Source organism: Agelaius phoeniceus, chromosome 9 (assembly GCF_051311805.1).
Source record: "Agelaius phoeniceus isolate bAgePho1 chromosome 9, bAgePho1.hap1, whole genome shotgun sequence".
Classification (NCBI taxonomy): Eukaryota; Metazoa; Chordata; class Aves; order Passeriformes; family Icteridae; genus Agelaius; species Agelaius phoeniceus.
In genome coordinates, this window is record NC_135273.1 from 11877452 (window position 1) to 11901384 (window position 23933).

General features: G+C 41.2%; 2 protein-coding genes across 8 annotated transcripts in view; one reads left to right on the plus strand and one right to left on the minus strand.

Annotated features, from left to right (window-relative positions):
* Positions 1-2595, plus strand: part of CFAP43 (cilia and flagella associated protein 43) — a 43705-nt gene extending 41110 nt beyond the window's left edge. Inside the window, exons 37-38 of one of the 3 annotated variants that reach the window (XM_077182905.1) lie at positions 418-571; positions 1212-2595. In XM_077182905.1, coding sequence (XP_077039020.1) covers positions 418-571; positions 1212-1369 — 312 coding nt within the window. In that variant the 3' untranslated portion in view covers positions 1370-2595. The remainder of the gene's footprint in view (positions 1-417; positions 572-1211) is intronic. The other 2 variants (XM_054637518.2, XM_077182908.1) reach the window with 2 other exon arrangements.
* A 138-nt stretch (positions 2596-2733) lies between these two features.
* On the minus strand, positions 2734-7195 carry SFR1 (SWI5 dependent homologous recombination repair protein 1). 5 transcript variants are annotated; one of them, XM_077182909.1, is made up of 5 exons: positions 7001-7195; positions 6762-6849; positions 5241-5356; positions 3757-4143; positions 2736-3611 (listed from the first exon to the last, which is right to left on the minus strand). In XM_077182909.1, the coding sequence occupies exons 2-5, from the start codon at positions 6835-6837 to the stop codon at positions 3420-3422; spliced, it is 771 nt and encodes a 256-aa protein (XP_077039024.1). In that variant the 5' UTR covers positions 6838-6849; positions 7001-7195; the 3' UTR covers positions 2736-3419. The 5 variants fall into 5 exon arrangements, with proteins under 5 accessions (XP_077039027.1, XP_077039028.1, XP_077039024.1 ...); XM_077182911.1 differs by having other exon boundaries at positions 7131-7186; XM_077182912.1 differs by lacking the exon at positions 6762-6849 and having other exon boundaries at positions 2734-3611.
* Between the last annotated feature and the right edge of the window lie 16738 nt (positions 7196-23933).

Consider the following 23933-nt stretch of genomic DNA (forward strand, 5'->3'; position numbering starts at 1 on the left):
TGCTAGTTGGCATCAGCTTCCTCTTCCTCTTCAAGCTTTAGTATTTATCTTGTCCCTTTACAGTCCATCCATCAGCTTCAGCAGCTTAGAGCATGTCCATAACTCACTGATTCCATGGACTTCCTTTTCTCCATTTGCCTTTCAAGTTTTAGCTTTAATATCTCTTTTTTTTCCTGACCTATACCTCTTTATTCCTTGGCTGCTCCTTAAATTAGAACTCCATAAACTGAGATACCATGTGTGAAAGACACTTTCCAAAGTAAAGCTTATGATGTGCTACTAGTCAATTCAACATACATTAGAGTTTATCAAGGTACAACACAGTACTTAAAATTTTAACTTTTTATAATTATAAATTTTTCTGAATGGTTTTTGTATGACCTCATATATTTTCTTTATTCATCTCAAAATGGACAGTTGCACAAGAAGAATGTGAAAAACCATCAGAAAAAAGTCAGAGAGCTGAAGAAGTGCATCCGTCTGAAGGAGCAGGAGAACTACGAGCTGAGCCTGCAGCTGAAGGAAATGCTTGTCTCTGTGTCAGAAAGGATGCACATCTTCGAGGCAGCTGGTGAGTCCAGTGGCACTTAAGGCACAGGCAAAGAACATTCAGAAAATAAATCCAAGGCTGGACAGTGCTGTTCTCCACCATCAGCTGAGGGGCAAGGAATGCCTGTCTGTTACTGTATGAGCACAATGAGCAGAGTCCTTCCTGCCAAAACCTACCATGGTTACTGAAGAGTTACCTGGAGACTCTTGTGGCTCTTGAACCAAAGCTAGCTAAATTCCTGGAAATGTCCAAGTCAAAATATTGCTGTCATTAATGACTTCATTAGGCAACATGCTTTCATTTTTTTCTGAGAGCTGTTCGATGGGGTTCTTTCCACCCTTCCAAGAGAACAGAGGAAGTAATGTGGAGCTAAGAATAGCATTCACTATTAGGAAAACTTACAGAGATCTTTCCACTAGTGGAAAACAGTTACAGATTTGCAACACAGTGGGTACTTGGTAAAAGCTAAAGAAAGCATGCCCAGTGCCTTTTTGAAATATTTTGCTTTATTCAGTACTAAAAAGGCTTTTAAGTCCAACTGCGAGCCTTTTTTTTAAATGCTTGCCTATTTATACAAAATTGGATAACCCCAGGACAGGTCCCATAGAGACCACACATCCCCTATGAGCACAGGCTAACACTAACACTTTGTTTTCTGCAGACACACGGGATATTTCTGAAAAGATCACAAGGCAGCGTTACCGAGAGATTGTGAAGCAGAAATATCTACGGAACCTTATAAGGGAACAGGAAAAACAGCTTGCAGTTCTTCAGTCAGAAATTGAAAGTTGGAATCCAAGAACACTCCATATTATTTAAAAATCAGAGATGAATAATACCATGGTCTTATCTAAGGGAAAAGAGCTTTGACAGCTGATTCTTCTCCCTGAACTTTTCTTCCCACAAATTCTTTCTTCTGTAATTCCTTTAAATAACTTCCATTTGAAAGATGCACGGCTGTCTGATTTGTATTTTTACACCTGGTCTTAACCGCATTATATTTCAGTTGATGAGATTTATTTCTACTGGTTTTAGTATATAAACCATATAGCTCATTACAGAAAACAACCATGTGTCCAACCTGGCCCCAGCCCAAAGGCAGCTGTGCCTTATTGTGGTATAATCACCCACAGCCAGCAGGAACTGTGGCTGCTGCCATGGGCAGAAGCACAGGGAAACCAGGTTTGGAAGCATCTGGCCTCCTGAAATAGTTGCTGGCATCTCCCACCCCTCTACACTGAGGTGTTGTGTATTTTCCACCAGCTCCTTCCATGACTGCTAAGAAAAATAAAGGACCTGTGATAAAGTTACCTACTGCTAGAGCCTGATCTACCTTCTCAGGCATTGTCCCTGCTTTTTATTTCCCTGCTCCATAGTGTGGGTCAATCCTTCTCCTTTCATAAAGTCACATGACACCTAAACCCATTTCCTTGTAGCTTTGATACCTTAGCTTAAAATTCTACTATGTCAGTTGTGATCCTGTACATCTGTTTTTTTGCTTTGCCATCTCTAACTGGGATTTGTAAGGATTCTAATTACATCTCGCTTACTACAAGACCTTTTGCTTTCTGCTGAAACTGCCCTAGAAGCAGCATCATCCCAGCTTCAGGGAGGAGAACTGGCCCCTGCACCAGGCACCATCATCTTTTTGCTCATGCCTAAAAAGGCAGAGAAATAGTCCTTTAATACTCAAAATGTGATTTGCAATAAAGGCTGTTCTGCATTAATTCTCTCTGGACAGCAAGAGTCAGTATTCTCAAGAGCAAGCTGTAGGTACGGGCTGAAGTCTAATGAGCCTTACCAATGGTTAAAATGTTCTGTAAGATCTTTGATTTTCTTTCTCTTGAGCTAAGAAATTACTCCCTTATTAAGGAAATAGGATATAGCACCTGCAAACAAAAGAGGTAGGGTAGAACCAATAAGAAAAGATTCCTAGCAGGGAAAGTTGTATAGTCATTAAGATTTATGTATTGTTACACTTGAGAAACAGTGAGTTTAGGGAAAATAAAAAACAAAAGGTACCATGATGAGAAAATAAGCAATTTCAAGTTAAATAAAAACAACTTTCAAAAAAGGCATTTGTTGGAGAATAAATGGAATTGTAAAGATTTTTTCAGCTTTATGATGCTGTATTTGAAGCAATCCCATTAAACAAGGCCTTGTTTTTCTTATTTATTTGAAGAGAGAAAACACCTTGGCTCTCAGATGCAACAGAATAGAAAGTTGGTTTCAATTTTATGCCTTCCCTTCTATTACCTCAGGCTGTGGCAGACTGCTTATGAGACAGCAGCTCTGCAGAGACTGTCTGGACCAGAACCTGAAAGCAACTGCATTATGACACATTTTCCTCAGTAGGAGCTAAAGCTAGTGAAAACATCTTATCTCAGCTCTGGAATATTACCATCATGAAAATCAGTTATCTTCACTTAACTCACAAAATGCTGTCATTAGCACCAGGAAGACTTGTAAAATGAGTGTATCTATAAACAAACTGCACTCATTCCCATCTGAACATAAACAGAATTGACAATTTGAGTTCTTTCAATACAAGTAACCATGCAGAGACTAATAAAAAAATTGCTTTCTACTTGTTAAACTATGACTTAATTTATTTTTATTAAACAAAAATTCACTGACCAAGTCATTAAGGCAGATTCTCCAAAACATCATCAGTTTTATTTTGTTCCATTGAATAATGCCTTTTACAGTGCCTACTGTATGTATGCACACAGCTTTACAAGTATCTGGAGAAAACCTCCTAACCCCAAAGCACAAAGTCCATTGTCTGACCAACACTTCTGACACAATCAGAATCTATTCAGTCTTTTCTGCTTTTGTGCCTGTGCAAAGAAAGCTCTGCAGCTGTAGATTATGCATCTACAAAATCTTCTTCTGTTCTGCTGTAGTGCAGTAACTGGTCTTCTAGCCCAAACGTGTCGATGAGCTGAGTGAGACTCACTTTCTTGCCATCTGCAGAAAAGGCCGACTGCAGCTCATACAGCATCAGCTGCGTGCTACTTCTCCACTTCTCTATCAAAGCCTGCAGCTCAGACAGGTTGTTCTGAAATTGGGACAGACAAAAAAAGTCATCATCTGCTGACATAAAGGGGGTTTTGATATCCTGCAAATATTCTTATAAAATGCCTTAAACTGAGACAATACACAAGCACCACAGTAAAACCCCAGTGAGTTAAGTATTGCCTCACCTTGGATCGATACATCTTCACCATTTTGAGCCTACGAAGCAGCTCTTCCTTCTCCTGCACTTGTTTCTCCAGCTTTACTTTCTCTTCAAGGGACTGTTGCTGACCAAGACCAACCTGTATCACATCTGAATTCTCTGCTGATCCACAGGGATCACTCTCCTGTGAGGGACTTTTGAAACATGTACTTCCAGTGCCATTTCCTTCCAGGTTTTCAGAACCATCTTGTAACCTGGAACAGTCTGCACTGGTCTCTGGCAAGCACTCAGTGACAGCACCAGCAGTGTCTTTTTCTTCAGTGTCTATTTTGAGCCGCTTTGCCACTGTAAAATTGGCATTAAATGAACGTCTTGTTTTCCTTAATCGTTCCCTCAGAGCTGCACTCATTTGCTAAAAAACAAAATAAATAAACCCAGAAAACCCAGGTGTTCAGAATATTCTTAAATTTTCATCAAATCTCAAATAACTGTTTAGCAATCATTATTATTTACATAGAATGTGTAATATATTTAACTATCATTGTAAAACCAGACTTCCTAATTCTCTGTATAGCCTTCAAAAACTTGAACAAAATCAATTTCTTCCTCTCACATGTATTTGCACACACAGCTGCAAGATATGGAAAGGTGCAGCTCCACATTCTCTTGGACAAAATCCTGTATTCTAGTGAGGCAAACTTACTCATCTAGTGTTTGTGTAAAAGAAATATAGAATAAAATTAGCCAAGTTGAAATATGCTATCAATTTCCCCTCTAGTTTAATGGAGGTAAGGGTTTAATGGAGGTATGATCTGTATTCTAGAATATATTAGAAATACCTGTATAATTTTGACCTGTTCGTGCTTCGAGATACTTCACAACCATCGAAAAAGACTTTTTGTTCTTCAAAACAACTATTTTTTATAATGTGTCTAACATTTTTCTTTATAGAAATGCACTAAAATACGGGAGTGAGGGATTTGTTATGGAATACTTTCAAACCAGGCCTGTCCTGCAGAGATCTGGATGCTGAGTGTGACAGTATCACCATTTCACATCCCAGGATAAGACCAAAGCAGAGTTCAGCACTATGGAGAATATACAAACTGAAAGCATTGTACTTTGTTCCACTGCAGGCAGAAGTCACAGAAAGTCATCCTGCAAGCACAGCAACCCAGAAAACCAGGATTTGAGAAAACTGAAGATGACAGGTTAAAAGAAAAAAGCAAAAAATCCACCACACACCCTATAGAGTATTTAAATTTATTAGTATGACATTGGATTATGTTGCTCCATCACTTTGTATTCACAGCAAGCATCTGCATTTTCACAGCAAAGTACCCCAGGCACCTTCCTTACCTTCACAGCCTCCTAGCTAGAGGGATAAGGTGCCTGGCTCTAGCCTTCCAGCAAGCAGCATCTCAGTGACTTCTGACTCCTGGATCATTTCACAAGCATTTCTGTTACTATGAACAATCATATTGTTGGAAAAGTAAGAAGTTTTCATACCTGTTTCCCTGAACTGGTCCCCTGTGCAGGTGGTGCCCCAGAATCCTTTGGAGTACTGCACAAAGATGGCAATTTATCCAGCACTGACTCTTCCATCCTGAGATGAATAGCTGTCTCTGTTAAATGACAGAATGAATTATGGTGTCATTGTCACCTGATTAGAATGAGCCCTTGGCTGCAGAAATGAGTAAAAAGCTCTAATATTAAATTCTAAGGCTTATTTTCTAACTGGCATGTTCAAAAAAGACATCTGCATAAGTCACACAACTGTTTCATGTGCTAAGTAGCATCTTGCTTTGTGAACAGCTTTTCTTTGAGAGGATGCATGACACTATTAACTGTCATCAAATCCTTTACTATCCATTTTATATATTATTTTTCCCCTCACTCCTAAAGCTCTATGGAGCCAGGAAGGTTTTTGTTGTCCACAGATATAAACAATTAATCTTTTCTATAGAACAATGTAATTGGGTATCCAGGTCTCTGAAAACAATCCAGTCTCATTTGATCCTTCTGGGGGGTGCTGCTTAAAAGTAATTACTCACACAGGTGGAAGTTTTGATTAACAGGAAACATCCCAAGCTCACTCAGAAAGGCAGCTTAATTAAACTGGTTAAGTCACACCTCCCAGCACGAACCAACTCCAAATCAATTTGGCAATGTTTAATTTCATTTAGCAATTGTGAACCACCTACTAATGACCAGAATGCAGCTGGAAAATCAACAGCTATACCTCCACTCACCTGCAAATTGCAATTACGAGTTTTGAAACAGAAGCCTCTCAAGAGTAAAATCCTGCAAACCAAAACCAGGCAACAGAGGGCTGGCACAAGGGGCTGCCTCTTCACAGATGAAAACTGCCAAAGCTTCAGTATGCCAAAGCCTTAATAGCCTAGCAACCCTGGTCTTCCTGGCTTGATACCAAAGGATGGAGGTCCTCATTTATCTTAGAAGTCAACATTCCTCCCCAGCTGTTCAAATTGAACATATGGTACTCGATTAAAAAAAACACAGACCTTAGTGAGGAGTCGAGTTAATTGGGTATTTTAGCAATCTATCGATTAAACAGGAAGCCAACAGCATCCATTAACTATAATCGAAGTTTAATACTATTATTTATTTTTGTAAGGAAGAGCCTAGAAAAAGCAACATCATTCTTATGCACACTGTATATCACAAATATGTTGTAAGTCTTTCCAAGGAGCAAAATAATTTTAAGCCTAAGAGATAGCTTTAAAAAAACCCAAGCAATCCTACGATTCTCTGCCTTTACTTTCTAATGCAAATTCGTCTTTAAATGACCATAACTAATACTCTTTCCGCTGGTTTGCTAATGCTGTTACTTGGCAGCATATTCACACAGATCTCCTGCACTCTTAAAATCCTCTTCCTGTATCTTCGGCTAAGAATCCTTGGCATTCTCAACCAGCAATGCTGTTCACCACACAAAAAATCCTGTCCAGCAAGTACATAAAATCTGAGTTAGAAGGGGAAAAGACAATTTTGCTTTTCAGTACTTACTTGACTTTTGCACTTTGGGTACGTCTGTAACTACGTCCTCTGTTTTCCTGCTTATAGCTACGTTATATAAAGGCATTCACTCCTTTTACTGTCGCAACAACAAAAGGCTCTATTAAGACTTAATACTTGTAACACTCTATTAACACAATACTATTAACACTCAAGCTTTTGCCTTGCTAGTTTTCCACCCGCAGAGAAGCAAGATGAACCCTGGGCAGCCCATAGGCACGGCCACAGACCTGTGGAGCTCGTTCTGAGGTGCTACACCCCAAAAACGCAGCCTCAGAGCCGACCCGCAGGGCTGAGGAGCAAAGTGAGGCCCCTCGGGGAGCACAAACCCCAAAGGAACGGGGAGAAAGAGGAAAGAACCCGGCGGAACCGCCCTTCCGTCCCCCGCTCCCCTCAGCGCTTCAACCTCCCGCTGCCGGGCAGGGGCGGCCCCGCGCCTGCGCGCTGCGCGTGCCCGGGCGGCGCGAGCTGTTCGCGCCTGCGCGCGGCGGGAGGCGCTGTGGGGCTGAGGGGCGGGCGCGGAGCCTGAGGGGGATCGCGGTCCCGGTCCCGATCCCGATCCCGATCCCGGTCCCGGTCCCGGGAGTGGGAAACGGGAGCGTCCCCTGGGGCCTCGTAGACTTTCCTGTTGCATCTGGGCTTGCTTGCCAGGTGGTGCTGTGTCTCTTAGGCCAGCGTGGGCCCGCCACCCATATCTGGGGTCTGGGCCGAGGTCAGGTGTCACCTCACAAAATCAGTTAGGATGAAAAGATCATCGAATCCAACCCATGACCCAGCACCACCATGTCAACTAGACCATGGCACCAAATGCCATGTTCAGTCTTAAACACTTCCAGGGGTGGTGACTCCAGGAGCTCCTTGGGCAGTCTGTTCCAATTCCACTCACCATTTCTATGAAGAAATTTTTCCTAGTGACCAACCTAAACCTTCCCTGGCCTAGCTGAAGACGATAAGACAATGTCCCTGGAAGTGTCCCTGTGCCAAGGAGGGGGATTCTGGCTCAGCATGGATAGCACAGTAGGCCCTTTTGTCACAGCCATGGAACTACAGCTCTCCAGCTCAAGCTGCAAAAGCCTTTATCCCAGGAACTGTCTCCTCACATAAGGGGAGAAAGTGTAACTGAGGGACTCACTGGGAGATGTGTGACCTGAGCAGTATTGTCATGGTTGTGGCAAAGAAGAGAAAATGAAGAAATTTGACTGGAGAAAGAAGGAGATTGTGACCGTGACAAGGAGCAATCCCAGCTATGGCTGTGCTGTGCAGTTCAGGATTAGAGAGCTCCCTGACACTCAAAGGTGCTGCTGAAGCAAGAGTGATCTTCTGTCTCTATCAGCTGCACACCTGGCTTCCCCACGTGGATTTACTTTTCTCACAACTGATTTGTACAAAATGTTTTTCAGTCATAACAGTCAGGACTGATAGGATGAGCTGAGGAAGCCATAGCAACGACAGCTCCCAGCCCTTAGGGATGGTGTCCCAGTGGTTCCTCCACTCTGCCCACAGCCAAACGGCCCTGAGCTGTGCCACGATGCCTCGTGCAGCTGTGCAGAGAGCTGCACGTGGGGTACAGGCACCCACATGCCTGGATCATGCCCTTGGCTTGTGTGTCAGGACTGCATTAATTTCCTGCCTGGTTCGTCCTCACTGCTGCAGATGAGGACGCTTTATTTTCTCTTCACCTTGTGTAACTCCTATGTCTATTGATACCAGAGAGTGTCTTGAGCTGAGAGGTGAGTAAGCATTGAGTGTTGTAGGTGTGATAACATGTTAGCAGTTGCTGAGGTTTTGACCATGAGTTTTCATAGATTCACACACTTCAAAGAGGATTTGACAGGGTTGATAGCACCCTTTTACTTTCCTACAGGAAAAGGTATCAAAGCCCAACTACAAGAAGCTGTTTTGGGAAATCTGAGAACTTGAGGCCTTAAGGTTACACCTTGTATAAGATTTTATCTGTGGGTGAAATTGATTTAGAAATAATATTCTCAGTAGCAAATGTGGGAATTTACCTTATGTGGTGTTGTACTATGGTTTGTAACCATGTGCCAAAAAAACCCTGTTGAACAATACCCCAAGTGTTAAGGCAGTTTGGAAGCATTTTTTAAATCTGCCTCTTTTTTGGGGTTTGAGTTTGTTTTTTAGCCCTTTAATTTAGTGTCATAAATATTTTAATTTTTTTAATATGTTAAAAATGGACTCCTGATTGCAACAGCAAAAGCACTAATAGAACTTCTGCTGCAAATTTATAAAGAAGGCTGGATCTCAGAGCTCTGGAGCTTTGTGAATGCATGTCTCCCAAGTTCACAGGGTATTTCCTTCAATCTCAAGGATGGTCCCTACTTTAAATTACTCATGCTCTGTTGTACAGACATGTTAACAGATGAGTTGCACAAGAAAAACAGCAAGTTTGAGATTTTAGATCATTTGCCAGGTGAGATTCCAGTAAGATTTTACAGGAACATAACACATGAAGAAGTCATCCTGTGCATTATCATTGCCCTTAATTAGAGCAACGCCCGTATGCCCCACCCAAGTGAGATGACAGATTGTTTGGGATTGGGAGTACAGAGCAATGGTGCCACACATTGGGTGTGTGAGTTTAGTGTGCTACATCTGGAGTAGAGGAAAGGAAATATTGTCATCAGTATTCACTGATGGGCAAGGACTCTAGGAAAAGGTCTTGTTCAGGTTGGTATTAGGTGTTTCGTTGTGTTTACTCCATTTACCTGTGAATTTACCTGGTGTTTACACAGTACTGCAAAAACATGGCTCACCCAACACTTGGCTGGAAGCCCCCGACAGAGCTGGGAACTAGAGTGCCATCAGGCACTATCCAGTGACTATCCAGTATTTCTATTGCAGAATCTACACACTAGTGATGGATATTATGTTTTCTTCAATTGGCAAACCAGAGTCAGACTGAAACCTTCCTCTCAAAAACTGCTCGTCTGTTTCTTTTGGGGAAAACAGATTATCCATGTGTCATTGATTCTGGCATGTTTATGGCACTCTGCTGAGTGTTTCTCATGCTGTTCAGCTAAGATCACCAGTATGTGCATAGTAGAACATTCATTCCAATACAGTGTTTATTAAGCATTCTAATGCTATTGTTTGATTTCTTTGATTCCTCTTGTGACAGAATAGTTTGGGGTAAGCAAAATAACTGAAAAAAGTGTAGGAAATTGTGCACTGGGCAATAAAATTATTGATCTCTATTTGCTGAACATATCACTTCCCTTCAGAAAAACTAGTTTCCCCAAGGAACCAAAAGGAAAATGTGCTCCTTGGTGTTATTTTCTTTGGTATTTCAGTGTTGACATTTTAGTGATCAGATTATTTTTTCTTCCAAGTGTACACCAGTTTGGCTGCACAGTTGGAAGATACTATGTACCCTCTCAATTATCTTGTGGTAGCAGAAGAGCACTGGGGCTGATACATCAGCATTCTCAGGACAATGACATGTTTTAATTCCCCTATGGGCATCATCTGTAGTGGCAAAGCCAAAATGGAAAGTAATAGTAAAGGACACTGCTTTGAGTTTAGAAACTCCAGTTTGTGCTTTATGGGTCCTTCTCTTCCAGAGTGTCAGGAGCATCACAAGACTTGATTTAACAGTTTGCTGGGCACAACAACCAGGCCTTTTCCCCCTAAACATTGCACTGAGTATCTGGGATGTTAGTCAACATGTCTTAACGCACATATGTGTTACCCCTTCTCTCATTTTCTGAAATCTGTTGATCTTGTTTAAAGCCAAGGGATGTATCCTGATGCATGAGGTACACTCTGCACTGTCTGCATATTCTCTCTTGCCTGGGGCAGGAGGGTGGGGTGCTTTTATGTGCCTAACCACTAACTGCTGCAGAAAGTTTTAAAACCCTACCCACTTCTGCATCAGCCTAAGGCTGTGGTTTTGCTGGCTGCAATTCACATCTCTGAAAGATGTTCTGACTTGCTTATAGCCATGTAAATATACCAAGGGAAAGACTTTATAGACCAGCTGGAGTAAAACCAGTTTACTATAACAAAACCTGTCCTTGGGAGATGGATTCTGCTCTTATAATGTGCAAATGCCCAGTAACTAAAAGTGAAGTCTCTAGAATGACATCAGCATAAGCTAAACCAAAAGTAAATTTTTTTTGCCTTGTTTGCTTTACATCTGTGGCTTGCAATTTTTGAGGTACCTGTCTTGAAAAGAAAAACTGCCTGGATTTATTGTAGCTGAGGGGCACTGCAATTTGCCATTACAAAAGCTAATGGAAGAGCCGGGTGAGATGAGCGGTGTAGTTCTCACTGCTGTGTCTGTGAATAACCAAGTGGGTGAGGCACAGTGCTCATAAAAGGGGTCGGAATACGATTGTCTCTTATTTCTGTGCCTGTGGGATTTTCTCTGACATAACAAGTCAAAGATTACAGTGTGAAGTCTTTATGAGACTGTAGGAGACGAAGGAAACAATAAACAGACCTTCAATGTTCTTGTCTTTGCTGGAGAACTGGTTGATCATTATTTTAAGAAAATTCAAGCCTTTTGAATCTAAGCCCTTGCCCAAACTAGTCCCCAGGACAGCTTTTGCCATCTCTGATGGTCTGAGTATATTTTTGTGTTAAAGTATTTGAATTGTAGCAGAGCTTGAAGAGTTGTTTCATTTTCTCACATACCTGCTATAAGAGCTCACTCTGTGCTGTGTACACATAACTTCTTGGGTTGCTCACATTTATCTGTACTGCTGGAATTGGTGAAGCTGAAAAAGTGAACGTGGTTTATTTGCAAGTGCAGACAAGCTGGCCTGAGCAGTTACCTGTAGTTTGGAGGCCTTGGTGGGACCCAGTGGATTAAACTGGTGTACCAAACAAGTCGTCCAGTGAGTGTGTAAGCAGAGATGGAGACTTCTCCTCTTTCCTGAGCTTCTTTGGGTTTCCCTGTTGCTCTGAGTGCAGACATGAGTGACTAGTGTTTGTCATCACCTCAACAGCACCACTGGTTATTTTTTTGTTTTAGAATAACCATTCTACCGAGCACACCCTACCAAACTGCAGCATCAGCAGGGAAGGTTTAAAAATACACTTCCTCCCTGGAAATGAATTAGATCATTTACCTGAGGCTAGAGAAAGCCTTATAAAGTAAAATTCTAGAAGTCTTTTCCTGAGGATGAAATATTAAAGTGCTCGTGGCTGTTTTCTATCTCTTATACTGCTGAGAATCAAGTCAGACCTAGAGGGCTGAGATTTCAAAGTGGCAGTGTTACTGGGCACTACCACCACTTTATGTGGCAAATCAGGCTCACAAGTGAGTGAGAGCTGGCTTAAAGCTCTCTCCTGGTTTCCATACAGTTAATGATCAATGGAATGTTTCAAGTGTGCATGATTGTTGTGAGATGGGGGATATGTCTGTGGAATATTTATGCAAACCAAATCACATGTCTAAGGACAGCTGCCTCAGAATTGTGAGGCTGGCAATTCACCAAAATTTGTGAACAGGTATGAAACTGTCACTTCTTCATGTAAAGGTTGAGGCAAATTCTTAACATTCAAAAGATTTAAGATCCTCAAAAACAATAGGAACTCAATAAATACTCTTTTATCACCCCTTCTCCCAAAATACTCAGCTAAAGGGAAGACAACATAATTGTCTTCAGTGCCATTTCCTTTAGCAAGTAAAATGGGCAGTGAAGCTTCTTTGACTTCTGCCTTTTTCTTGAGTGAAATATACTGTTTATGCTAGTCATGGCTTGTTAAAAAATAAAATTTTAAGTGTTTATGACCTGTATTGCTTTTCAAAGCAATTTCAGTGCAAATTCAGTTCATATTCCATCTGAAATAACTGTGTTTTAAGTCTCTTTCTCTACACAGAAGTGTACAGAAAGTATACAGAAGTATACAGAAAGCTTTACTGATGAGTGTATAATATTTTCTTACAACCTCTGTGGGTTCAAGTAATTACTGTCATATTATTTTTACTGTTGTTGTGTTGTCTTCCTGTCTTCCTTGTGACATTTGAAGTCATTGAGAAAGTTCCTGCTGAACTGAAGGGAAGCAGAATCTGCTGTCCTGATGGAGCTTTAGTGGAAGTGTGGCATATGGAGTCAGCTAATGGCATTATTTCATGTGGTGCTGAGGATACTGGAATTGCAGCTGCCTGCATGAGTGTGGGAAAGCCACCAGTCTCCCTCTCAACACATTAACACAACTGTATTTCAGGTGAAGAGCATTTGTCTTAAGTGGAGTGCAGGAACACTGAACTGATGCTAAGTGAACCAAGCTAGCAAATGCTTTAACTGATGGGATGTTTTCCCTTCAGTAATCCAGGTAACTTCAAGTCTGTGTCCTGGCTGCAGTGACCTCCACCACACACATCAACAGACACTGAACAAGCTCTCTTTGTCATCAGCCTCTTTGATTCCTCTTATGCCATACCATATTACATGACACTCCTGAAATGAGAAATCTTGCAGTTCATTCACAGCTGAAAGAGTTATTCTGGGTTTGATGCTTTAAAGTTCAGTGCATTTTTTCCTTGAGTTAATTACAAGCATTTCATGGCTAACATATGCCAGAATAAGCAATTTCATCACTGTTAAATGAATGGTGGTAACTCAGCACATGGGTATGCACTGACAAGTTTTCTCTTGAAAGGCTCCTCAGGATTTAGATGAGCAGATAGACCACTCTTAAATTTTACATGGTGTACATCCTGCCTGTTCTTGAGACTGTGTAACTGGGCATGGATAGTCTTGAAGCTGTTCACATTATGTCTTGATAGGAAGTCTTATGTGGGATTCATTTTTCTAGGATCAACAGTGCACATATGGGTGTACACTACTTAATCATGTGTGCAAAGATTAATCACGGACATCATCATCTCCTCCCTACAGTTTACTCTGTTTGGTGACCTGCTTCTTTTCCATCTCAGTGAGGAATTCTGGGTCAGACTTTTTTTCCTTAAAGCAGGATTCTAACTATGTAAAATCAAGCCTAGAAGCTGTGAAACTCTCTGGTTTAATTCTTCCTAGTCCTAAGGTTTTCTCCCAAACCTGGAGACCTGCTATCTCACAAATACCACTACAATGCAAGAGCTACTTCTACTTTGCCTAACCAGTTAATGTGCTTAGCTGTAACTGCTGATTTTCAAAAGATCTGTTTAACAACACAACAGGAAAAACAAAGCAAAAACAAACAAACAAAAGGCAATGGATAGAGCTGAGAAATTACAATGAGAGGAGTGTAGGGGAACAGAATATAAGAAAATAAAGATTGTGTAGAAAGTAATCTTACCCCTAAGGAGTTGCAGCTGGGCCAATTATCAAAGATAGGAACAGGCCTGACTTTATCAGGCCACAGCTGTAACCAATGAGAAGAAGAGTGCTATAAAAGAGTGGGGTGGCTGGGTGAGAGGGAACTGGAGTCAGTTGGCTGCTTTGTGAAGAAGAAAGAGGCAGTCCTCAGAGGAGCTGCCCATGAGAAACACCAAGAAGGTATGGAACTCCTGTGATAAGGAGATAACAGCATGGAACCCCTGCAATAAGATAACAACAGAGGATCTCTTCCCCAGAGAGATTGTGCTGGTATCTGTTACTGAAAGGCCTTGGTGTTTTACCTTCTCAAAGAGTTTCAGGCTCCATTTAGTACAAGTAAACAGTGCTCCTTACCTGTATCCAACTTCTCAGATAAACATGGGTACATCTTGCCGGCAAGAAGTACAAATACATCTCAAAAGCCAACACTGAGAGAGATGCTGCAAGTTTATGCTGGCAGAGTCCCTATATAGCACTGCCAGGAAAACTACAAATGAAGAAATTACCCTTTCTGCTCAGTGCTGCAGCCAGATCTCCATCAGCTCTGCTGGCCTCTTTATTCTAGATTTTCCACAATCAAACCTGCAGTCTGTTTTTAACACCAGCCAGCCATCCTGAGGTACAGCACTCTGAAGAGTCCACCAGGCAGTGGAGAGGCTGAAAGAACCTCAAGAAAATAAAGAATAAGTTTTCCTTTTAATATAAATTCTAGTCCACCAAAGATTGATTGCTGTGCATGTTGCCAAGCCTCAGGAGCAGGCTAGAGAGGTGAAGTCATTCAGTGATGCACTTTTATAACTTGGGTGTGTTACCAAGAGAATGGGAGCGATACCAGTGAGGAAGAACAAAATAAGATAGATGTGGCTCATACATATTCCTTACAAATAAGTATTTGCTTTTTAAAGTAAACCTGTGTGCAAGAACCATCCCCACAGATACAATGGAGAAGTTGCAATGATTTACCATCCAAATGTGGAGGATCAAACCTCACACTCTGAGGTTACCATGACAAAAACTCTATTGCAGCTGTTAATTATTGCTGCATTTATTTTTTAAACAGCAAAACCACATTGGCCATTTTCATCTTTAGCTTAGGTGATCTCATGGGAATTGATGATTTTATATTAACAGCTAATTTAATTAATTTGTAAGAGTTTTGTTCATCTGCATAATTTGGGCAGAAGAAAGGTAAATAAAGGGAGATAAGATAGAATGCTCAAGTGCTTTTTTTTTCTTTTTTTTGTGGGATGCAGCCTTTGTCAGTGTTTTGGTCTGTTAAAGCCATTACTAGAATTAATGCAGCTGTACTCCAACATTCCCTTCACAATTATGTCCCACAGCCATGTTCAAACTAGTGCTGTAGGTAATTAAACTGAATTCATCAGCTTAGGTGGAGGAATCCCAAGGAGTGATTACCAGATCAGGAAGGTTTTCATGAAAAGATGGATGTGTGTAAAAAAAGCATTGAAGGAACACTCTTAGTGCATTCTTCCTAATTCTTTAAAATACTGTTTGCATTTGTCCCTGACAGTTCCTGAATACTTGACACAGATATATTCTATGAATATTGCACATTCACACAATGCACAACAAGCAGTTGTCTTGTGTTGGATCATACATGTGCTTATTGCTAAGTTGTTTATGTGTTGGGAACTGTAGATTTTTAATTGTGCACTTGACTTGTATTGCTTCTAGATGCTGGTCTTTTTTTTACTAGTTTGTTGTTCTTTCATTGTGCAAACACTATGCATTAGTTTTAGGAAAAGCTGATGGATTCTGCTGACACTGGAAATAGCTACAGTTAAGTAAACAGAACAGAAGTAGGAGCATGTAATTCTAATAGCCCCTTTAACACCAGCCCAGCCATGGTTCACTGCCCTCCCACCTGTGAGCTAATTGCTCTTGACTCTGGCAGTTGCTTAGTCTCTGTTTCCATTCCATCTTATTCCCACTTGGTCTCTGTCTGCCTGAGTTTTCATTATGATATTTTATGCACATGTATTGGCTTGTTGATTTCTTTATGTTTTGCTTGATTGCATACACTTGGCATGTGTCAGCTGCCACAGATTGCTGTTCTGCTGCATTCTGCTACATTTTGGGTACTCAGGTGGAGGGGATTGAACCTCTTCATGGATGAGGATATATGTGTATCAATGTCTCACTGCCTTAGGGATTGGGAATGGCTGTTTATTAGCAAATGAATTTGGTTGCAGACATTTGAAGAACACCAGTGTCCAATACACACTGTTCATGCCTACACTCTTAAGGAAATACCTTACAAAACTAGAAGTTAAACACTGCCTGCTGGTCAGGTAGATAAGGTTCACAACAGTTTGGCACTGCTTGTCCTTCATTAGCAAAATAGGGTAGTTTTTACCTGCAGTTACAATTTTAGTCATTTGCAAAATTGCCAGATTTATCATCAAAACAGTAATTAACTGAAATGTCATGCAATTAAACCAGACCAGCATGTGTTTGACAGCCTTGGGCAGCACTTCAGAAATGAAGTTCCCAGCTCAGCACAGTACTTAAAATGTGTGTAGCTTTAAGTACATGGGTACTCCCTGTGAAGGCGGGAGGTAGTTCCCAATGGTGGGAGGTCTGGGAAACTCAATGTCTGAGGAAAGCTGCAGGAACAGGAGAAACTTAGTTTGATGTTGAAAACTCTCATGGCATATATGGCAACAGCATTCAAATACATAAAAGGTGACAGCAAGAAAGGAGATGAGTTACACTGAAACAGGAAGAAAGGAAGTGCTTGTCGGCTTGAGATACTTGTTTGGAACTTCAAGACATTTTCTGACCACAAGTATGGGAGTTACAGAGCAAATCGCATCAGGAGGCTCTAAAACCTCATGAAAAGTTTTAAAAGTGTTTTAAATAACAATTTGTGAGGAATAATTAACGTGGAGGTAGGCATTAGACAGAGAGATGGACAAGAAACCTAATTGAAGGCCTTTTCATTCTTAATTTCCACAGTTGTGTGATTTTATGTGCTTAAAATTTCACATGTACCATCAAAGTAAATGTATAAGACTCTCAGAGTGTTCTTCTTTGTAGGCTTAGACAAATGCTGTTCTGACTGAAGTGGGAACAGTGGATCAGTGCTCTTATTTGGCCTCATCTTTCAAAATGAAATAGCTTCAGTGAAGTCAGTGTACTGAATTCCAAAAAATACAAGCACTTGTTAGTGAGGGTACTTCACTTCAGATCACCACCTATACTGTGTTTTATCCATTAGTTTTATATTGCTGTTGTGCCTAACAGAATGATTTCTTAATACAAATTTTAATATTTGGGAGGAGGTGTAAATATTTTGTTCTGAACTCTTTAATTTATGCTGAAAGTAAAAACACCTTTAGGTGTTGTAGTTACAAAGCCTTCAGCTGACAACTTTAATCATGGATATTATTAAAGTAGAATCCAAAAAGCACCTTTGCAGGCACTGAGTAAGGAAAGCAGCCACCATACCATGCATCTGGCAACCCCGTGATAACAATAAAAATACCCAAAAGGCTCCATGCCAGCAGCATGTCTGAAATACACAACATATGGAGTGAGGATGAGCCCAGAATGCCTTGATTTTAATAAGAGAAAGCTGCGCGTTATCACAGGTCTCACAAGACAAATTTCTGATGGAAGCAAATTAATGAGAATCTGAATGGCTGTGAAATGAAAAGTTTGAATAACAACTAAGTTTCCAGCCAGTCATCTTGCTGAGAAGAAGTGACAAACAACAGACCTGGCTTTTGGAAAAGGCAATACTTTAGTGCTTTGGATAAGAAACAGGATTTTTCAAGCAGAGACATGAAAATAGAGATGGGCACAGTCAAAAGGTTCGGAGCCAAGTCAGAAAACCTGCCAGAAACTGGAAGTAGAGGCAACTTAAATAGCTTGGATCCAAGTTTTGAGTGTTCACTTCCAAATGTTTTCCTCAGAACTATTTAGAAAAAATAATCTGCTAATCTGAAGTCAGTGATCAAGTCCTGGAAAGGAAAGCTTCCTTTTTCACCAGGGTTCTGCCCTTCCAGCTGAGCAGCTGGAACACAGTGCATTTGCCATCATGCCATCTTTCATCCTTTTACTTTTGAATTTAAATACCTTCTTGGTACTGGAGAAAAGCTGGTTTGTAAAATGAGATCCTTTTACAGGTGAAGTTGTGTGAAGGAGTGGTAGAACCACTGCTGTCCTTGACTGGGGAGAGCAAGGAGTAAAAGTGTCACTTGCAGCTTGGGAACCAAACTATGCAGAGGCTTTCCCAGTAAAGCCAGCTGCTGCTCATTGTTTCTCTGAATATTCCTTGTTTATATGTTTGTTGTTTTGCTCATTGCAACTGAAATTGTAATACTTGTTTAGCAAAAATAGTGAGCTATTCCAGGAAAACCCCCCCCAAGGCAGAGTGAGCCTCAGCCAGCTTGGGATCATCAAGAGAAATGAATGAAAGAAGTCAGGAGGGAAAATGAAGAAGTGTTCCTGCCTAACTGCACAAAAATGAGTCTTGGTGAAAAGAAAAAAGATCTCCATAAGCTCTGGCATATTGGAGAGCTGGTCCTACAGTTGTCATCTTAACATCATTGTTTTAATCATGGCAAAGAGTGACTGCTCAATTAAATGAATTGTGATAGATGCATCAACTTAGGATTGTCCGAGTTCCTACTACACATGAGCTAACTGTAAGACTGCCATGCATGAAAGAGCTGCATGATTTCTAAAAAAAATGATATTAGGTCTTATCATTATGTTATTATTACTACTCTCTTTACTACTACTACACCAGCAGACATGGGCAGATATTCCAGAAACTGCATGGTCGAGAATATAAGGCTGTGAGATGACCTAATGATGGCATTCCAGTACCTGAAGGGAGCCCATAAGAGAGCTGGGGAAGGACTTATCACAAGCACAGGTAGTGACAGGACAAGAGCTGAATGGCTTCAACCTGAAAGAGGGCAGGCTTAGATCAGATGTTAGGAAGAAATTCTTTACTGTGATGGTGTTGAAGCACTGGCACAGGTTACCCAGAGAAGTTGTGGATGCCCCATCCCTGGAAGTGTTCAAGGCTGGGTTGGATGAGGTTCTGAGCAGCCTGGTCTAGTGGGAAGGGTCTCTGCCCATGGCAGGGGGCTGGAACTAGATGGTCTTTAGGGTCTCTTCCAAGCCAAACCATTCTGTGATTCTGGAATTCTACCTCTGTTCTTACAAGGCAGAAGGAATAATATGAGAGGGCTCACACTCATCTGTTCTCTTCTGGGTCAAAAATCTCCTCTTTGTTTATTCTTGAACACACATTTTTGGGTTGGCATTAGCATATCACTTGTGGTTTGTATGGCAAAGGTGTGTCTGGCTAGAGATTTGCTTGCAGAAGCATGATCTCTAATGAAAAGTGAGAAACTTGGAAAGTTTCCCATTCTGAGAGAATGGGAGCATAAACAAAATAACCATGAATGGTGCTGAAAACTGCTTTAAACCTGCATGAGCAGAAAGCTGCAAACTAAAAGATTGTCCTAGATTAAAGAACAGTGAGCGATCATAAAAAATTGGAAAATACTTGTTAATGAGCTGTAAGGCATGACTTTTTGCTTCTGTAATATTGCTCAAATATTTATTCTTATTCTAACTATTGATAAATGGTGTGTCTCTAACTGCATTGTGACTCCAGCCACAGTTTCCAGCTTTTACAATTGTCTGCTCTTAACTGACTCAGAGTCAAGGCAAAAACGAAAATGCGAGGTCTGGCGTATTTTAATCCTTGTATCTGTTTCTTTTCCAAATGATTTCTGAAGAGAAGAGTTGAGTCTGTGTTGTGACTGTTCTCTGTGGATCTGGTCTGTTCTTTTCTGTGGGGACATTTGTATGGTCAGGAATTCTGTGCCAGGATCACGGATGTAGATGAGAAACTTGATCAAGATTGTTGAAGTGCTGTGTGTCAAAATAGAAGCAAGTCCACAAATGCTATAATTTTAACACGAGATGCGGGTGAAAGACACTGTGAAAGAGATAAATAATTACTATTTATAAAAAGCTATATTTAATAGCAGAATTTGAGCAAGATAGACCTTGCACCTTTTGGCCAAGATCATAAAAAATATCCCAGTGTAGAGAAAAAAAGGATTCCAATTTCAGTCTGTAACAACTTCCTCATGAACAGAGCAAAGATCTGTGCTATCTCCAGCATAACCATCAGGGAGCAGGCAGCACACTGTAGACATTTTACTCTCTCCAAACTTTTTCAATCACCAATTGAAAAAAGAACACTGCTCTCTGCAAACATCATATAAAGGAATCTCTTTGTACACAACCAATTGACCCAACAAGTCAAGACAGAAGTGTGTTCTGGTGAAGACGCCTATAACCTTCCCATGGAAATACAGGCACAGTTGAAGTACTAAATTTGAAAAACTCGCACATCTCTGTTTCAATGTGAATTGAAATAACAGCTTCTCTCCTATGACCACCAAACGTAGGAATTAATAAATTCCCATAACTACTTGCTAAAAAGAGAGGATGAGGAAAGTTTGTGAAAGAACTAGAAAGAGGATTATTAAGATCTCTGTCTTGAAGAGGATACTGAGAAATCCTTGAAGACTGGAAGAGGTAGAAAAGTGTTGGAAACATAATTTCGACAATGTTGGAGAATGTTTCCACAGAAGAGACAACTGAAGAAATGAGAGCTACTGTCTCAATGAGATTGACTCATTCTTTACTTCAGTAATTTTTGCAGTGTGAGAGAGAAGGGTCTCCAGCCTCAGTACTGACAACGCATCCGAAGCTTCCAGCTGCCACGTGAGGTGTGTTCTGGAGAGTGATTTTACCCAGTCTCATGTCCCATCTTGTGCTTGCAGTCCTGCAGGAGATCAGCAGTCTTGTAGTCATGTGTATTGGATAATAATATTTTATGCCTCTGGAATGTATCCTCTAATAAAGGAGTGCCATTTAAATTGGGGCTTTGCAAGCCTGCACATGGCAGGTTGAGCCTGTGTGCCCCAGGAAAAGCAGGTGCAGCATGACAGCAGCCAAGAAGGATTCAAGTCTTTCTGAGACCAGGTCAACAAATAAATAGCAGTAGAAACAGGAATAAAAGCAGTTTCACACACTTTCTTGCCACGAGCAATTATAACAAGTGCTATGTCACCTTTGGAACCAAAATAAGATCCAGATTGCTCTTTTATTGTCTGTTATTAATCCAGATCTAAATAAATGCAACAGGAACAAGCCCAATCCAGCTTTATCTAATGGAAACAAAGCTCTTGATTTACACACTGTTTTGCAATACTCAGATAAGCATATGTTTGGAAGTTGATTTATGGTTGTGAAGAACCCAGGAGAACAAAAAGCTGGTGTAAGCTGAAATGCCCATCCCTAATTATAACACCAGTCTGTTGTGTGATAAATTCCAATCCATGATGAATCCCTAATGATCAGTGGCAATAAACAGGGCTTACAGCAGAGCATGTTCCCTTAGAGGGAACACTGTAGTCGCCCAGCAGGGACTTTTCATTCTGTTGTTTACATTGGCAGTGAAAAGTGAGCACCACCCTGAAATGCTTGAGAGCCTAATCACAGGAAGTACCTTCCTAGCAAAGAAGAAGGATGATGTTGACGGAGCCCATCTCTGGACAGAAATCTTGTAGAACTCTGCAGCCTTCCATTCAAAGTCTGACTCAGGAAATTTGCTAAATGGCCTCAGTCTTTATTTTTCGTGGGGGATAGTCAAAACTTTGCAGGATATACAGAGAACATGTCTTCTAACATGTTTGTACAGCCCCCCCTTTTTTCCCTCCTCAGAAACTTTGCACCTGAGGTTGACAATTTCCTCAAATTATTTTATTCCTTATTTTAAAGGAAGCATTTCATCAAAGCCCCTTCAGCTCAGGACAGACGGTCTTATCACAGGGTTGGAGAGAGCAATGCAAAAATCACAGGTTTAAATCACTGTACAATACATGTTTGCATGTCCCAAATGACTGTATTCACCATTGGGATGACCTTCTCTCAGTTCTCCACAAAAAAATCAGTCTTTTGATTTCCATTTTGTCGCAGATTTCAGACTAGGGTTGCAGTTCAACTGTCCCTGCAGTAGCAGGCCTGGTGCTTTCTTCACTTATTCCCCAGCAGTGATCCCAAGTGCTTGGCCATGTTCCTTGGACTGGGTATGAGGTGTGGGCTTTAAGCACAATCTTTTGTTTCATTTCTTCTCAGTGCCCAGCTACTTCCAGGAGAGACTCTTGTTCTATGCAAAAACTCACCTGAGTGTCACAGCATCAGTAGCACTTCTATTCTCAGAGATTATGGAATAATCCTTGATCCAAAAATTACACTTTGAAATTTAGCAGGGAAAAGGACTTGCAGGGCAGGAATGTATGGGACTGGAAAAGGGGAAAGCAAAAGAAAACTGTTCTCAGAGACCCTTCAGGCACTGTCCCCTGCATTTGCCTTCCTGCTAATGAGAATCCATCTCTCTGTATAGGAGGTGAGTTGCTACAAACTGTAGCTTAGCCTGCCTGAAATTTTTCATCAGGATTTTTTTGCCAATGTATGCCTTGAATTTTCTGTTAAGATTGCAGACAGAAATCATGCTTATTTGCCAACACCCATAATTTTCTGAGGCAGATCTCCAAGATAAGCAGAGCTTTTGTCCAGCTTTTGTCTCCAGCTTTTGTCCTGTATGCAGTTTGCACTGCAGTTCTCCTCCGTGTTGCTTTTTGTAAGGGTGCTTAAACTTGAAGGCTTTGGACTGGCACAGGCAGAACTGGTAGAATTATTTGTTTGAAATACTAATTGCTTGAAATTTCAATCATGGATGTGCTGGTGAGCTGTTCACAAACCATACCTTATTTTCTTTGGAGCTGCCAGAAAGCATTTTTTAAAATATTTTGTTTGGGTTTTGTTTTGATTTTTTGTTTTTTTTTTTTTTTTTTTTTTTTTCCCCCTGGTGAGTTTTTTGTAAACAGCTTGCTTTGGCTTTTCTCCATTGTGTGTATTGGCAGCACCACAGCCAGGTCATCTGGCACTGATTGTGTCCCTTTGCTGTCTGCCTGAAATGTTTGATATTCAGATATTCAGTGATTCAAATGTGCTGTACCACAGCCCTGAAATGCATTAGGTTAGCACACATAGATTTTGTCTAAAAGGCACTGGTGCTAAAACTGTTTTAAGGGTTCACAGGTGGACTTTCAAACAGGCAGAAGTTCTCTAAAAGCCAGGGGACAGGAAATTATTTGATTCTGTGAATGCAACTTGCACAGTATGGTAAGTAAAATAGTCAAGGACTGGTTCCTTTTGACGCAGCAGATTGGGCAGTGGTCTCATTGGGAATAACTACCAGCATCAAACAAGAGCCTCAGCCAGCTCATAGCTGTGCTGCTGAATGCAGCATGTGCAGCAGGTAACTCTTACCTAGAGACAAAGTGAAAGGGATTATTCATCATACCAGCACTGAGAAGGAGAATCTTATGGATGCAAATGACTTCACTTAAACTCGCAGTGAAACCCCTCAGAGAGGCAGTGATCAGCTCATCTGCTTCACAGCCCCGTTGCCTGGCAGATGCTGCGGTGTGCTGGACAGCTGGGATAGCTCCCTAATTTCTATGGGGACAGTGGGGTGGGGTGTGGAGAGGGGGGGATAACAGCAGGTCACCTTTGCACACAGATCTGTTTACATTGCAGCCTTGATGCCATTACAGGTGAGTCTGACATGGGTGATAACTCCTGGTTCTGCCAGCCAACTCCTGCTGTACAGCCTGACCTGTACTGAGATGTAAAATGTGCCCGAGCATTGATGTGCATAAAATGGGGGACAAGGAGGCCTCTGAGAGGTGTGTTTTGTTTGGATTTGTCTGTCCCCAAAACTTACATTATCAGGAGCGGTCCCAGA